This window comes from Opisthocomus hoazin, chromosome 11 (genome assembly GCF_030867145.1).
Source record: "Opisthocomus hoazin isolate bOpiHoa1 chromosome 11, bOpiHoa1.hap1, whole genome shotgun sequence".
Classification (NCBI taxonomy): domain Eukaryota; kingdom Metazoa; phylum Chordata; class Aves; order Opisthocomiformes; family Opisthocomidae; genus Opisthocomus; species Opisthocomus hoazin.
The window spans coordinates 2,067,632-2,084,422 of NC_134424.1; the positions used below are offsets into that span (position 1 = coordinate 2,067,632).

At 48.6% G+C, this 16,791-nt stretch overlaps 1 protein-coding gene across 7 annotated transcripts in view; it reads right to left on the reverse strand.

Moving 5' to 3' along the window:
• The window catches only part of ITPR1 (inositol 1,4,5-trisphosphate receptor type 1), a 184,183-nt gene that overhangs the window by 17,866 nt on the left and 149,526 nt on the right, over nucleotides 1–16,791 (reverse strand). For all 7 annotated transcript variants that reach the window (XM_075433115.1, XM_075433114.1, XM_075433111.1 and 4 more), the window contains 8 exons: nucleotides 13,941–14,063; nucleotides 9,850–10,025; nucleotides 8,229–8,393; nucleotides 6,417–6,612; nucleotides 4,967–5,068; nucleotides 3,146–3,285; nucleotides 1,682–1,847; nucleotides 758–918 (listed from right to left, as the gene is read on the reverse strand). In XM_075433115.1, coding sequence (XP_075289230.1) covers nucleotides 758–918; nucleotides 1,682–1,847; nucleotides 3,146–3,285; nucleotides 4,967–5,068; nucleotides 6,417–6,612; nucleotides 8,229–8,393; nucleotides 9,850–10,025; nucleotides 13,941–14,063 — 1,229 coding nt within the window. The remainder of the gene's footprint in view (nucleotides 1–757; nucleotides 919–1,681; nucleotides 1,848–3,145; nucleotides 3,286–4,966; nucleotides 5,069–6,416; nucleotides 6,613–8,228; nucleotides 8,394–9,849; nucleotides 10,026–13,940; nucleotides 14,064–16,791) is intronic.

Below are 16,791 nucleotides of genomic sequence, written 5' to 3' on the forward strand. Positions count from 1 at the left end.
CTAATTCCAGGAGCTCTAAGCCTGCAGCTTGGCAGAGGCGAGGCTTCTAATTCCTTCATTAGAAGGCCTTGCAATTGAGTAGATATTAATTTTAGTTTCTTACATTAATAAGCTAAAATCATATGACAACAAATCCTACAAGTCAGTTTAAGATATTTCTACTGGGACAGGTTGTAACCTGTTTGTTATAGTCTAGACACTTCCACCAGCTTGAAAATATTACAGAATCACAGAATCACAGAATGGTCAGGGTTGGAAGGGACCTCTGGGGGTCACCCAGCCCAACCCCCTGCCCAAGCAGGGTCACCCAGAGCAGGCTGCACAGCACCACGTCCAGGCGGGGCTGGAATATCTCCAGAGAAGGAGACTCCCCAGCCTCCCTGGGCAGCCTGTTCTCCCTCCAACACTAGTGTTCACAACAGAACAGCTTCTCTTCCCCCCGTCTAAAACCGTGGAGACGACCGAGCTGCCACCGCTCGCCGCCACCTCCTCCGGCGCACGCAGGGAGCGCGTCGGAGCCGGCGCAGCGCTGCCAGCAGCGCAACGCCTCTCATTGAGTCCCCTGGCCGAGCACAGCCTTAGTGCCTTGGCTTTAGAGGATGCTTCTAGAAGCAAAGGCATTGGATTACTGCTGCAGAAAAAGCCTTACTCCCAAGTTTTTGCTTACAAAATGCATAAAATGTAAAATACTGTATTGACCCAACATGCCAGCAGGTTGGTCTGATCTCGGGGGAAAAGAGCAGAACTCTGAACTCACCTTGATCATCTCTGCCACGTAACTTTCTGGTCCTGTATATTCTGTTGAATCTTTTACTTTCACTAGCACAATAAAGCACAAATAATGCCACATATTGTGCTCTTCTTTAATGTGCTCTTCAAATGTGACCGTCTTGTTATCAAACTTATCTCTTTCCAGACCTACAAGAGTGACAGACACTTAGCATTTACGAACCGGTACCAAGAAAACGAGCTCTAAGAACAAAACTTGATTCTGCAGCCTGCTGCCCTTCTGAACAGTCACAACCATTCTTAAACAGATGCTGAGCAGCAGGCATGACCTCTCGCAGCAAACGGCCGCAGCGCGAGGAGGAGAGGAGGCATCACCAGCACCGCTGGCGCTTACTGCAGAGAATGGAAAACTTGCCGTTAAAAAGGGGTAGCTGCCTCGTATGCGATCGGTTTGCTGGATTTCATAACCCATCTCCTATTTTTAGGCAAAATGATACCAAAAGCAACATGTGCTTTGCAGCAGGCTTCCCAAGGTTACCGCTGTCAGCCCGTGCGTGACGCGCTGCCGCGTGACCACCCCGTTACACCGCCGGCAGCTTCGCTCCCAGCCTACCGACGGGGAAAACTTCCGCAGGCGCTGCTCAACACCCCGCACCCTCAGAAAAAATGACCAGCTATAGAAACCTGTCCCACTCCAACAGCAAGCCAGTCTTTGAAGCACTGGAGAAACAGAAACTAAGCATTTTAGGAAAAAAATGGTACACCGAGCATCCATTCCCCATCTCTTCCTGCTGCCAAGCTCCTGCGCACGTGGCACCCGGGCACATCGACGAGCTGAGGAGCGCAAGGTAGGCACAGCCAGCATTCAAGCCTCCCGTTTCCTGTGAGTTTGCAGCTGCCTCTGCCTTCGACAGCGTAACCCCCTTATTCTTAACCGTGGTTCTACACTTACCACAAATAAAGCAAGTAGTTTTCAAAATTTCTTCTTTCTTCTGTTTTTCACTCCTTAAATCAGCAAAAGTGTCAATGATCACACCAAAAATCAGGTTGAGGACAATAATGATGACCATGAAGAAGAACAGCAGATCATAGATCACTCTAGCAGCAAAGAGAGGTTCCTGCAAGATACAGGTCGCAATAATTAACTCGGCTCAGCAACCGAGCACGCGGCCCCACAACCCCTCCCTTTCGAGTCGCCATTTCTGATGCTCTCCAGTGATAACTTACAACTCAAAACATCAAGTGAAACTAAAGTGCAAGGCTACTGAAAGAAGAGCCAAATTAGTCAGCGACCCGTACGCGATGGCTACGGAGTTGTTCTGCTTACTGTGTCCACGTCTGCCCTCGTCTCTCTCACACTCTGAAATTTGTTCTCTCCTCACCCCCACCCTGCAAGCCCATCCAAATTATGCCCTTGTATTAATCTCCTGACGGATCAATATAGTACCAGTGGTGACCATAAAGTCTTTCACTGGAATTTAAGAGCATTCATTTCATTCATGCTAACAGCCCATGTATGAGGACACCAAGTTGGACCTCCAGGTATGCATTTCATATTTATTGCAGGCCTGAATACCCAAATACCTAACCCCCATTTTCAGTATCGTCCTGCCAGTTGGGTGCCAAACTTTTATTAAGAATTATGTAAATTTTAAACCACTTTAAGATGAAAATAAGGCTAAACACTAGATAACACTTCGAAATTGCAGACAACACAGATCAGCATTCGCTCTGACCACGACTGCTCCTTGGCCCCAACGTGGTTTTGGGGAACGACCAGAGGAAGGGCAGCCTGAGACCCAGATGGGCACCAAGAGCTGACGCAGCAGCTATATGGGCAGCTTTTATTATTATTATGAAAAACTCCTGCTGCTTTGACGGGTGCTGGCTCTCTGACGATGCCTCCAAACAACACCCTTCCTTCCTGCAGTCCCAGCTCCAGCCCATCTTGGTTCCTGTCCTCTCACCCATTCCCTGTTTTACACCCCTCACCTTTCCCTAGGGATGCTCCCTGCAGAAACTCCTGCCATTAGCACGGCATCAGCTACCACTGCATTTTCGTTCTGCTGCCTCACGCGAGTTGCTCGCTAGCTTGTACTGATCTCACTTCTTCAGATCCTGACCTCCCAAAGCACAGCCTGTTGGTCACCCCGTTTCTGTTCCTTGGGGCCCCATTCTGGACAGCCCCCAAGCTAGAAAAGCCCTAAAGAAAGGATGGGTAGCAGCTTGCTTGAACCAGCTGCTGATTAATGTGGTCCTCCAGAGATTTAACTCTATTGCACAGAGTTAACGCGTGGTCCCTTCCAGTCGCGATGTGTCCTACGTCTGTTTGAAAGGAGCGCAGACACATTTTCCCCACCAGCCCCCCAGCCCTGCATGGTTCTCAGCCTCCCGCCCCCCTTCAGTGATAATTTACCTCTTTGGATGGTTTCCTGAGCACATCACCTACTCCACCCCCACTCCTCAGCCCGTGACTCAGTACAGTAACAATGCACATCAGCAGCGTCTCGCACGTATGCTCTTTATTCTCTTCCTCCATTTCTTCGGCAACCAGTTCTGTTCACACAGCAAGCAAAGACACGTTTAAAAGGCAAGACGACCAGTTTTACATAATTCTCTCCATTCCCTGCTGGTTATGCTCTCTCCCCCCTCTGCCAGATTCCCAGCCAGCGTTGCAGACCTCCTCAGCTCTCGCAAGGAGCCGACCATCGGAGCGGGTCTCCGCTCCGGCTCAGCCTGCCCTCCTCTCCCCACCGGCAGAGTTTTCTTTTGTGCATGAACTGCTGTCTCTGACTTGGTGAGATCTCTCTTTCCATTTCTGTTCGCATGCATAGCTCGGATCACCAGCTGCCTGTTTATACAGAATCATAGCTTTTTGACAGCTCAGAGGACAAAGTGTTGCCTCTTACACTCTCCCTTGGTGCCTAACAGATTGCACAGCCTTTGGGCTGCACTCAAAATGGCAACTTCGACTTGTACTTCTCAAATGGCTAAAATATCACTGCTTATGGAAACAGCATTTTACTAAAAAAATAACACACTTTTTTTGACCCTTTCTTCATTTGGCTGAAGCCTCCAACTTCACTGTTGCAGTCACAGAACTGCTAGAATTAATTACCTGATCTCATATACTCTCCCTGTAGCCATTACAAGTTTCATGACTTTGCTTTCCTCGTACAAACGCTCACCAGCAGATCCCACCTTCCCACAGGCAGCCTCAGAGAGGCCCAAATCCCCGTGCCATCCAGAAATAGCCAAAACCCAAGATGGCAGAGAAATGGCCAAAGATTTGGGCACTGTTAATATCCCTGGCCATGTCCCAGTCCATCCCAAGACCCTGACATCAGGTTGATCATTCATGATATAAAAACCTCTCTGGAGTTCTCCTCTCCGCAGCCAGAGCGTACCGAGCCAAAGCAGCACACTCCCAGAGCTGAACAGAGCTGTTCTCGTATCAGTGTTGAATTTTCGTTTATCAGAGAGGACACTTGAGCCAAACAGAGCCGTCTCCTCCTGCGAGCATGGGCTCGTGGCCATGATTGACCTTTGAAACATCTGACCATATGAGAGCTCCACTTCTAAGAGAAATACTGATGTGTGGTCTGGCTCTCGCAGCCAGCCTCGTAAATCTCCCAGAAGCAAATTACATTTTCTAGAAAATAAAACTGAAATATTTCAATGCCCAAGCCGAGGCTGGCAACTGCGCCACAAGCAGTATCTCACATGCACTTTTTTGATCTCAAAAGCCCCCAAAGCTACCCCGTCTACTTCATCCATTGAGGACTTCCTGCCATGATATTAAAAACAGTTTCCTTGCTTATCTACATAGAATAATGCTGACAATAAACAACATTCTGTTCCATATTTCACAGGGTATTATCCTCTGAGGTCACATTTAATAGCCTAATGTTTTAAAATAATAAACTTTGCAAAGAGGTGAACTGCATCGCTTCCTTCTCAAGTTGGTAAGGGAGAAAAATAAAGGACACGACTGTTTCATCAAAGTATGGTTTAGTTCTAAGTTTCTCTAGTTTAATCACTGGATGTAACAAATGTCATTTATGCTGTTGGCCTAAATGAACCCTTTCTCAAGTTAAATACTCTCACGATAGCTTTGTTCCCAAATGTATTACACAGGATTTTTAAAGAAATTACTTTTTTTTTCATTTAAGGTGCTTAGCTAGAAAAAGCATGAAAACTCCAGGAGTGAGTTATGAATCCAACAGCAGATACTTACGGTCTGAAGGAATGACTGAAGAACAGTTTTCACTGCTACCTGCTTTGCATACATCTGAATAGAGAAACTCTCCGGTCATGGTCTCGCCGGATTCTGTGCGATCTAAAAACAGAAGGTGATGAATCAAATGGATAGTTTAACGTTTCCTGTATCTTGCAAGATTACTTCTCAGATATTAAGGTACCCCAGCACAACCAGTGTGCAATTACCAGGCAGATTTCGAATGGTATATCATCCTAGAGTTTAGCAGGGCACAGTACTTTCCGATTTACACATTCAAGGATTTTAAATTCCAACATAAAACTTCTTATTTCTATGAATTAAAGACCAAATTTGTGCATCCATTTTGCATCAGCTCCCAAGTTGAGAGAGTATTTGAAATTCTTCTGGAAATACTACGTTCCATCAAAGTGCCTTGAAAACTTGCCTTTCGATGCCTTGCAAGTAGCAAACCAAACCTACTGCCACATCCTAAGACTTCTTTGGCACAGAAACGTGAAATAAGAGGGTCAGTGAGGTTTCGGTCTCTCACAGGTTTGGCAGTAAATTAGAAAAAATAGTGGGAACATCAAATAATACTTGTCTGAATAGCTCGAGTGTCAGAGACAAAGTCGGAACAAGACAAAACCCAAGCCTCTCCTGTAACAAATTTCATCTCTGTGCTTCCCGCCCACTGAATTAGTAGCTTGATGCTGCAGGGTGGAAAACCCCCCAGATTTGAACTTACAATAAGCAATCTAAGGTCAGCACAGAGAAGTCTGCCACAGAGGTTACGCCCTACCAAGTATCTGAGAGAGGTTAATACAGTCTATAAGGACTGTGATCAAACCAGGGTTAGAGAGATAAACCTCTGCTTCAGAGAAGCATCTCTGATGCCCTCTGACGCCCTTCATTTATATTCAGTCTATTATTTCAGACTAAAATATTAATTTTTTTTATGTTGAAAGGAACCCCACCATTAAAAGCCAATATAAGCATTTGTTATCTGGCAAACCAAGGCAGAAGTGAATTCTCCAGTGCAGAGCCTTCTCCACGATGGCCTACCTAAAGTCTGCTTGTAATTAAACCGGGGGAGGAGTAGGTGTAGCTGAATTAGATAATCTCAACTGCTTGAGCAAACAGCGAGGGGAGAAATCTCAGCCATGTGCAGAGGAGCCTAAGCACTATCTCCAGGGGTTCCTCAAGGGTTCCTCCTCCCCACCCATCTTTGTGCTGCAGCAGATGACAGCGTTTTGTAAAAATACTGGGGTAACCATTTGCCCCAGTCAGTTTGATTGGTTTCAAATTTTATTCTGTAGTTAAGCAGTGTCCTTTGTGGGAAAGAAACTGTCAAACTGGTGAGGTAATCAGTACGTCTTGCAGAAGGTGGAAGACGCTCAGCATGCCCTGGGGAGGAAAAGCCCATTACTTTCTTCAACACAAGCCGTCAAAACGAGTTGCCGGTACCAACCTGGCAATAACGTCTCGTTAGGGAGCTTGTCTACTTCCAGGATAAAGTCATCTTTGAAGAAGAGGTACCCCACTATGGAGAACAGGTAGACCAAGATGAGAGCGAGCACAGCCGTCAGGATGATGGAACGGCCATTGCGAGTGACACTCTTGATGACGTTCAGCAAGGTCTCTTCTCGGTACACCAAGTCAAAGAGCTGGGGGACAACGGACAAAATAAAAGGCTGCTTCTCACACGCACTACCAGCCCCGCTGGTGGCATGCTATGTGTTGGCACAACGTGGGGCTGCATGTTAACAATACCAACCTGACGGTTTAGAGAGCATTTAAAGCACATTTTTTTGAAATTTAACACATTAGCAAAGAAAAATATAGCAGGAGGTGAGGGAGAAGGGGTCCCTCTCCCCCACTTGTACCAGCCTTGTGCCACGCACTTTGAAACACGAAGGATGGAGGCAGCTGTACCCTCCTCTTCATCTGCACTTGACGGACTCCAGCCCTGAGCAGCAGCTCGGGACGCAGTCCCTGCCTGGTGTGAGGGCAGGGCTTCTTGCTGAAGTGCTAGATGTACAGTGCGTGCTTTAAACGTAAAGCTGCTAACACACACCGCTGTGTCTTTTTCATAGTATCACCTGCCCCATCAGCACCTCAGAACAGCTCATTTCAAAAATGCAGTTAGCCATCTCCTTTAAGTCTTAGCTTATTGAGTGTATAATTAAATAAGCAGTATTTTTTTCCCAAATTCTTTGTTTAAATTTCTTTACAGACGTTGCCTTCACTTCTCACTCCCCCGGGTCTGTGACATTCCCCAGCAGAGCCCGGGCAGGCTGCTGGCGATGCCGGCTGCCAGCGAGAGAACAAGTGTTTGCTAAACCAGACCTACAGGAACACAGCAAACACCCAGTTCAGGTACCAGAGGATGCAGCAAGCATCAAACAAAGGGATAAAAATAGAGTGTTCTGAATGGGATTTCAGGTTTGCTTTAAAAGTGACACATTTTCTCCACCAACACGAGATATAAGAACAAGCACTGAAGGAGTACAAGTATTGTCCTCTGCAAGATGAATCCCACCCCAAACAGCAAAACCATGTACGCCAGGCACCCGGGGCAGCCGTCTCAGGTCTGGAGACTAGCTACAGCTAAGGAGACACTCCAGAGTCAACCAGCTGCTCAAGAAGCACGGACACGATGTTCTGGTTATCGACAATGACAGAGTAAGCCACCTCCGAGACCGTGTGCCTCTCACTCCGAGCACGGTAACTCCCCAAGTGCCTGCTGTTCAGCGAACATTTCTATGGCTACGTTCTTCAGTCACTTGTTTCTTTTAGATGATCTTAAGAAGGCTTAAACCTTCACCAGGAGCTGATATTACTCGGAGTCACGCATTTTAAATCATTTTATTACCTTGGATGTCAGAGCAGGGTCACAAGCAATACATCTAGCCCAGAAAACTTGCATCTTAGAAGTGGAGGAGTAACATACAGAGCAATGCTAGAGCCCTTCATTGCAACTGCGGGCACATTTATTACCACGAGGAATTTTAAATTTAAACATGTCTTGTCTAATACACTTGAGAAGAACAAAGAAGTCTCTGCTTGTCCGTACCGACCGGGAAGCAGAGATGTGGCAGGAGTCCCACAGCCTCTCCCAAGCCAAACACCCAGCGTGCAGCCCTCAAAGGAGCACCCACACCGCAGCTTCCCAGCAGTAACCCAGAAAGCGAGCGGTGCACGACACACCCGGACGTGCCCAGGATGGGACTTTACAGACACACAGGCAGAACAACGTTCTCAGGGCCAAGTGAATACCTACCAACAAGCTATAAAAGAATTCGTGCACGAAGAGCCCCAGAGCGCAAATCAGCAGGTACAGCAGGTGATAAAGAAACTCTACATCCATGATCATCGCCTTGTATCCTCTAGTGAAGGTTCCACAGTTACCCACAAAACTCATCAGAAAAATGATTTTATTACAAACCTAAGGAAAGATTAACCATAAATTAGTTACAACGTGTGGCTTTCAGGAAAAAGCAGCAAATTTTCAAAGCCGGAAATCACTTGGCACCGTGAGGATATCAATCACAGAATGGTGGGGGCTGGCAGGGACCTCTGGGGTCACCCAGCCCAACCCCCTGCCCAAGCAGGGTCACCCAGAGCAGGGAGCACAGCACCGCGGCCAGGCGGGGCTGGAATATCTCCAGAGAAGGAGACTCCACAGCCTCCCTGGGCAGCCTGGGCCAGGGCTCCGTCACCCTCAGAGGGAAGAAGTTCTTCCTCATCTTCAGAGTGTCTGTTACACGACAGCCTTTTACCCCTCAGTCAGAACCTGCTTTCTGTTGCGTTCTCTGCACAGCCGGGACAGCGAGCCAAAACTGAAACAGGACACGGCTACTAAAGCGTGCGCGCTGACTCCCGTCTCCAGCTTCTTGTCGAAGGGCATCAAGATTAAGATTTAAAGCAGAAAGTCAAACCGCTCCCTGGCGTGAGAGGCAAACCTTCCCCCCAAAAAACCCCAACCATGTTCTAGGCACGGCACTTCCCGCAGTCAGAGAACTCTCCAGCCTCCAGCAACCCTCACTGCTCCGAGCTGCAAAGCAAGTGCTCCAGACTCCCTCAGCAACTCGCCCTCGGATCACGCACCCGGTACTGCTCCCGAGCAGCACCCGCCACCAACGCCAAAGGAAAGCTGCCTCCCTGGAACCTGCTAAATGCTACGATTATGGGTAACAACCACCCCCCCCCTCCCAACGCAACTCTGGCCCCATAGCCCAGGCACCCAGTGACGTATTCTGAGGACAAGGAGTGCTATTAAATGATGCACTTGAAAGCTGGGCACTTCGTAATGAAGGCAAGGCCTTTGAGAAGATGCATCTTTGCACAGCTGCTGACTCAGTCCGAGAGAAACATTTTTGGCTCGCTTGCCACAAGAGACCACAGGTATCCGGGTCTGGGCGTTAATGAGGTTCTCTGGTGGCTCAGCTCACATCCTCAGTCCACGCATCGCTACCAAAACTGCTTGGTGTCAGCTTTTGGCTGGCTGGCAGACTGCAGGCAGGCGTTGGGGAAGTGCCTTGTGTAGCGAATCTTACACAACCCCGAAAATACCGTCGATTAGTCGCTGAATGGGAGACGGGTTTGGGTGAATAACCGTGGACTTAGGGTCACGGAGACTCCTGCTCATTTCTGGCTGGGGTGGGAGATGTCACTGCACTGTGGCAAAACTCAGCGAAACCTTAGAGGGCTCCAGCCTGGGGAACCAGGATTAAACAAGCAGCAGCAAAGCAGTTCTGGTAGAAACGCTCCAAAGAAGGAATTACTCCTCCCACCACTTCCACCGACCTCCCAGGATATTTTTGCCTGACATCTTCACAAGCAGGTAAGAAACCCTTACATAAGACGCAAGAGAACTTCAGAAAAGCCCACTCGATACTCACGTTGAATGCACCCAAAAGAAATAAAGTAGGTTGTAAACCAACTGAAAATATTAGTCGTAATATTGTGGAAGCGATTAAGGCTCGGATGCCGTGGGGCTTCGGAAGAGCTATAACGATGGCCAGAGATATCAGCATAGCAGTCCACAGCAAGCCTGACAAGTGGGGCTCCAGCGTACCTAGGGTGGAGAGGGAAAAACCAAACCCCATTTCAATACGTTGTATAACCAAACAAATCCAAAATAACCAAATCAATGTAATTTTATCTTATCTTTGGCGGAGCGTCATTAAGCCTGATGCTCAGACATCACTGATTTCAAAGCGGTAAGTGGAACATCTGAGCCCAATGCCTTCAGCAGGGTTTAATTACAAACTTGTAACTAAAGCATTATGTAAATGATAAGCGCCAGTATTATAGGATTCTTCATTTTCGTGTTCATTACTTATACACCTGGAATGCTGAAAAGGAGAGGCATTCTGCTGCTGCGTCCCGCGGAGGCCCTGACTGGGTGGGTGAGGACAGACACCGCACTCTTCCAGGTCCTGACTCTCCCATTACGCTTCTGGTCAAAAACCTCGTACCCATTTTTGTCATCTCTTGCCATTTCTGGTCCTGTTTGGACTGTCCCGTGAGACTGTCTGCTTGCATAACATCAGCCCGTGGGGCTAAAAATAGACTTCACTGAAAGAGCCATGAAAAATACTCAGCCGAAAATGCCGCTTACCCTGGGTTTATGCAGAATACAAAGGACATCTTTTTTCTTTTCTTCGAGCAGCTGGTCCCCTCCACAGACCAAAAGGCAACCCCCCCTGGTTTCACCGCGTGCCGCAGCCCTAGCACGTGCTCAGCAGACTGCTGTGCCTTACTGGCAAGACATCCACCGCGGGCTTCCTTCTCCCCCTGCCCAAACTCAGAAGGCTTAGGAGATATTACTCTCATCTGACTATCACGAGCAGCCATTTAATTTTGTTCCAAATCACTGTAGATTAATAAAGACAGCGGAGGATAGATGGAAATTAAAACTTAATAAGCGTAAAGTTGAACAGATGTTTCCGCTGTCTGAAGGGAGTCTGGGATCCCAGAGCAACGCCGCCGCCGCTCGAGCTGTCAAACAGCAAACGGTGCCGAGCTCGGAACAGAGTCACCCGAGTGGGAACGATAGCACAGGGAGGGGAGAGCGAGCAGAACGCGTGGAAGCTCAGCAGGAACAGCTCGGGAATTGCTGCGAGGGATGGATCCTGCAGGATCCTGCCTGCAGCTGCACAGGGGTCTGCACACCCCAGCTACCACAAAGCCGTCCACGGCACAGGAATACACTCGCTTCCACGAGTTGTTCCCAGCAGGCCTGCAAAAATAACTAGAGTTAACAAAGTCCTCAACTGTCGCCTGCAACAGCCACCTGGGAAGGGCCCGACCCATCAGCACGAGGAGGGCAATGCCACGGCGTGAAAAGACCTTCACGGGACGCGGGTCAGCGGAGCGCTGCCAGGGAAGAGCGGGGCTCGGCGCACGGGCTCGTCTCTGCTCCCCAGTGATGGAGGGAGACTGGGAGCAGACTGGGAGCGGTGTCTTGGCCCTTGGCGAAGCTCTCCAAGCCAGTGGCAACTTGACATCAACTGTCCGCACCCAACCTAACATCAAAGCGCTTGCTGCAAACACGTGCAGCCCATCCTGCGACTGCTGGCAGGAGGAGCACGTCGCCGGGAGGAAGCTCTCCCTGTCTCGGGAATTCTCACCGTTCCAGCACCGAACTCCAGGCTTCCAGTTCTGTTTCTGCTCCTCAAGTCAGAAGTTTCACTGCTTCTGCTACAGTCGGATGCCAGTCAGCTGCTCAGCTCACCATGTCTGAGCAATTCAAGACACTGACAACTTCCCCCAAACGGTCTGTTTTGAAGAGTCTTTTGTGTTTTTAAAGCTAAATATAAAATACACATATATTTATTTATTTTTCTCTCTTGATTGTAACTAGTAGAGGAAGAGATTTTATCAAAACGTAACCTGATAAATAAAGTATTTCAAATATGCAGGGTAGGGCATCTTCAAAATGCCTAATGATCCCCCCCAAGTCTTGCAACTTGTAATCTCCACAAACTCACTTCATTACCAGCCTTCCTAGCAGCCGTAAGTACACACCTTTAGGTTTTAACTCTTGATCTTTGAAACTAGAGACAGAAAATTCAGCTGCTCTTCTTCATGCTTGTTAAAACCTTTCACCCAGCTGCTGGCCAGAGCAGGATCCGGGCAGCCCCAGGGGCTGCGACGCAGAGGCACAGCGGCCGAAACCACAGCCTGAACGCTGCAGAAGGTAACTGCACTCTTCCACCTCTCAGGAACACCAGATTTTGGTCTAAAATACCCTGTACCTTCTGACAGGCTTTATCAGGATGCAGAACTCCTGCACGCAAGTTTTCCGTGCCCACTGCCTTTACCCCACTGCGCCCATAAGCTGTTATCAAACACTACTCGGACAAAACTAGGGCTCTGCTCAACCTAAATTAACCCGTGAGCCACAAAAAGGGTGAAGCGGCTTTTATGCCGCACACACAGACCCCAGCCGATCATTTTCTTATGCTCAGGCTTCTGCTGTCTTCGGGCTGCCTTGTCTTTGGGTTCTGTAGTTGGCAATGAACGCGAGAAAGATGCAGAGGGAAGTTAAGCAGGAAAAGATCAGCATCGAACTGGCCCTGTTGCATTGTGAATCTCCAAGAAAAGGAAGTGAAGGCCTGAACGTGAATCACCCTCTCCAGGAGGAGCTTCTGCTGCGGGAGTCCTCCTTTACTCCAGCTGACACAGATGTGGCAAAACCTCCTACCCAGGCATCCCCCTTCCACCGGCTTTGCAGGTGACAATCATGGTAGGGGCGTTCACAAGATCATTTCTCCAGACTTCCCGACTCTCGCTGCCACGAATCCACCCCTTGACCTGCCCTGGGGCGCATCTCTTGGGAGAGGCTGGCTCCGAGCAAGAGCAGCTGCATCTCATCAGGACTCGACTGGGAGCGTTCAGAGTTGGCTCTCGGAACCGTCGCCGTCACACAAACCCACGGGCTGGACCGAAGGCAACTTCTGAGATACCTACTGCTGCAAGACTGTGTGATCCCCCAGGAACCGCACACGTTAACCCCTGCCTTACGTCCGAAACAACGGCGAGGAACCTCGGGGCGGCAGGGGACACGGTGGGCACCTCCCCGCTCCCCAGGGCAGCCTCAGCTCTAAGCGCTCGCAGGGGTGAGGGGCTCCATGGAGAGACAGCAACCGAGGGGAGATGGGCTCCTTCCCCGTGTCCTCCATCGATTTCTAACGGCGCGAGGCAGGTCACGTCGCTCCCGTCGCCTCGCCTGCCAGCGCAGGGTGACCTCGCTCACCCGGCCCCAACACGCAGGGGCCTCACAGAATCACAGCATGGTAGGGTTTGGCAGGGACCTCTGTGGGTCACCCAGTCCAACCCTGCTGCCGAAGCAGGGTCACCTACAGCAGGCTGTAGAGGAGCTTGTCCAGGCGGGTCTGGAATATCTCCACAGAAGGAGACTCCACAGCCTCCCTGGGCAGCCTGGGCCAGGGCTCCGGCACCCTCAGAGGGAAGAAGTTCTTCCTCGGGTTCAGCTGGAGCTTCCTCTGCTTCAGTTTGTGCCCGTTGCCCCTTGTCCTGTCGCTGGGCACCACTGGAAAGAGCCTGGCCCCGTCCTCCTGACACCCACCCTCCTGAAGTGCCACATAGCCACGGAAGTTTTATGGAAAACGGCATTAACAAAGCGCAAGCTCAAGTCAAACAACAACATTTCCCATCTTTTTAGTTCAATACTTAATTACAGAACTTTAAAACAAAGTAGAACAGTCACATAATTACAGGTGGATGTCTGTCTGTGATAATTTTTTCCCTTACAAAAAAGCACAGCTCTACATTTTCCTTACAAATGCCTGACAAAGAGGTCAGAGCAGCACAATTTAAATCAAGGCAATCCAAAAAAAAAAGCCATTTTCTGTTCTACTGTCCCCACTGAAGTAAACAGGGATGCAGAGGCACAAGTGGGGGACAGAATTTGGCTCGTTACAAAAATACGTGAACAAATAAGGTGTAAGTTAAATATTGGTACCTCCTCGAATTCCTTTGAATGGATAGAAAAATGCCACGAGCAGGTTCATAAGGACAGCCAAGTTAAAGGAAATACTGCTCCAGAAGGACATGTTGCGAGCACACCAGTACAGGAAAGGCTGAGCTGCAAAAGAGAAAAATAATTCCTTTTAATGGAGCATTCAAAAAAAAGAATAAGAGTGCTACATAAAAAAAAATAATCTCCACCAAAACTCAGATTGTTTTCAGTTTGCCCAAGAGCGCAGCAGTAATATCATGGCTTCTTCTGAAGTTTATCTGATCACTCTTTATCTTTGGGGTACTTCCAGTTTCCTAGATGGTACTTCCAGGCAAAGGACTCTCGTTAAAAAGGAAGGCGTTTTCAAACATTAATTGATTTAGCGGCAGCATGAGAACAAGTTCAGGAATGCCAGAGGTCAAGGACTTCAGGTTTGCCCTAACAATATACTTTGAGTCACACACAGAACAATTAGGAGGAAGAAAATCCGTGCACGTTATCACCGGCTAGATCCAGCCCCATCCCTCCCGGTCACGCTGCTGCCAGCAGCTCACCTACCCCAGACGCTGCCCACCTCCAGACTACTTCTCTGCCAGAAAAAACGCAGCGAAGAGAGTGCAAGGGGGACAGTGAGGACACAGAACGCAGCGTAGCGACGTGACAGTAAAGCTACAACGCTGAGGAGCGGCTGCCAAGCAAGGCGACGTTACTTCACGACCAACACAGCCCCAGAACGATCACCCAGTCGAAGCTCGGCTGGGGGCACAGGGCACGAGCACACCCGCACAGAGCCAAGCCTACAGCGTAACAGCTGCACGGTTTAAATTCTTAACCTCACACATAAATCGTTTTCAAAAAAGATTCCTAATATTTCATAATCTCTGCAGCTCGAATCAAGAGGCCCGGGAAGCAAAAAGGTTCACTTTCTGCAGCGGTGGTGGAGCAGAGGACGACAGGGACAGCGAAGGAGCTGCCTTGCAGTAACTGCATCTGCATCGCGGCCAAAGCCCCCCGATTCCAGCTCCTGCAGGCTCGCTGTACTGCAAGCTGGGCACCGCTGAAACCCAGAGTGGCAAAAAAAAAAAAAAGAAAATCTATTCAAACTGCTCACAAAGAAGGGAAAGAACTAATGTTTTCCCCTGTTGGAAGACGGTAATGTGTACAGATATCTGAGAGCAAAGGAAAAGAAGCTCACAGTGAAATTTAGGGAGAAGATGAAAATGCAAACTCTGGGGCTGAAAAGAATAAATTAACGAGTGCAGCAACTCTGAGCCTCACAGCAGCCACCACTTCTCTTCAGCAAATCACCTCTTCTAGCATCCTAAGCCAAAAAAAAATAAAAGGTTAAAAGAATTACACAATGCCTCATTATACTGCGTTGAAATGCACATAAAAAGCCAAGGTATGGACCAGCTGAATGCCAAGGGAAGGGCTGCAGAAAGGTGCCCTGTCACTGCAGGAGTACAAGCCTCACTGCACCTCATTAGCCAGCACACGCCAAGCCTCACTGAAACGCGATGGAGCAATGTTTCGAATACACAATACACTCATTTCTGTATTAGCTCTGCTCTCAATTTCATTTTAACCGGGAGAATTTGTAAGCAGGCTGCATTCATTTGTATGAAATTGTTATAAGAAGGGCCATTATGAAGTTCCAGGTTTTACTTTAAACCTTCCTTTGGGGATGGGCATAGGCTATCTGCCCTGTGTAGCAGTTCTGCCTGGTTTTGGCAGGCTCATTAGAATTCGTAATCAAGACCTTGGGAGACTTACAGTGCTCAGACCATGGGCTGGCACCATGAGCTGAAGCGGGAAGTACATGGGTCTTTATAAAGATATTTTTCAAAAAGTCTTTCTCAGGTTGGAATCAACTGTAAGTGGGGTCACACGGGCGCAGCACAGGGCACTGCTCGAAAACCCAAACCTCCACTTGAGATGTGAGAAGCAATTGTATAAGCACAGAATATCACTTCGAGGCCAAACAAGACCAGAATATTCGGAGACTGACTAAATGATAACAGTTTCTTAAAGACAAAAAAGAAATATTCTCCACTTCTGCAGGTGGTTCTTGATTAATTTGTGCTCTGTTGTTAATGACGGATGTCTTCACGGCTTGCCGGGAGATAGCCTCAAAGACAAATAAAATAACTCAAACAGTGAAATCTCACAGAATATATGGATGCTGCCAAAGACAAAGCTGCCCATTTGCTTAGGATGTCCTCTACTCCCATATTTCTTGCAGAGCTCTTAGAAGTCATTGTAGGAAGCAGCTTCCTGGGGATTTTGATGCTGTCAGAAGTACTAATCCATTGCTCAGTGGAAATAGCTCCACTCTGTTTAGTATTCATACACACGAAAAATAATGCAGTAGAGCTGACCACGTTTCAGGCAGTCTTATCTATACCTGACTTTGGTAATTTTAAATAAAGTGATTACAATTGCTTTTCTCTGTTAAGAGAGATATTAACTATATATATATACACACCCCAGCAATCAGAAGCAAATACTGAGTTTCCGTTACCAAAGGTGCAACCCGTTGTCAGGTCTGGTGCGGACTGTGCCTACGCAGCCTAAAAAGAAACCGGGAAGAGTCCAGGCTCTTCTCGGAGGTGCACAGTGAGAGGGCAGAACGCGGCCGTCAGAGGTTGCAACAAGGGAAATCGTTTCATAAAGAATAACTTTCACAATGAGGAAGGTCAAGAGGTCCCTTCTCGCCCCATGCTTTCCTGTGATAGGGGACGCTGAGCGAGGACTGGGTCTCTGTCTGGGGCAGAGCCTTTGCGGACCCCGCCGCTGCACGCAGCTCCACTCCCACATGCGCTCCAGGAGGGACTTCTGGACCAGTCCGCGCTCC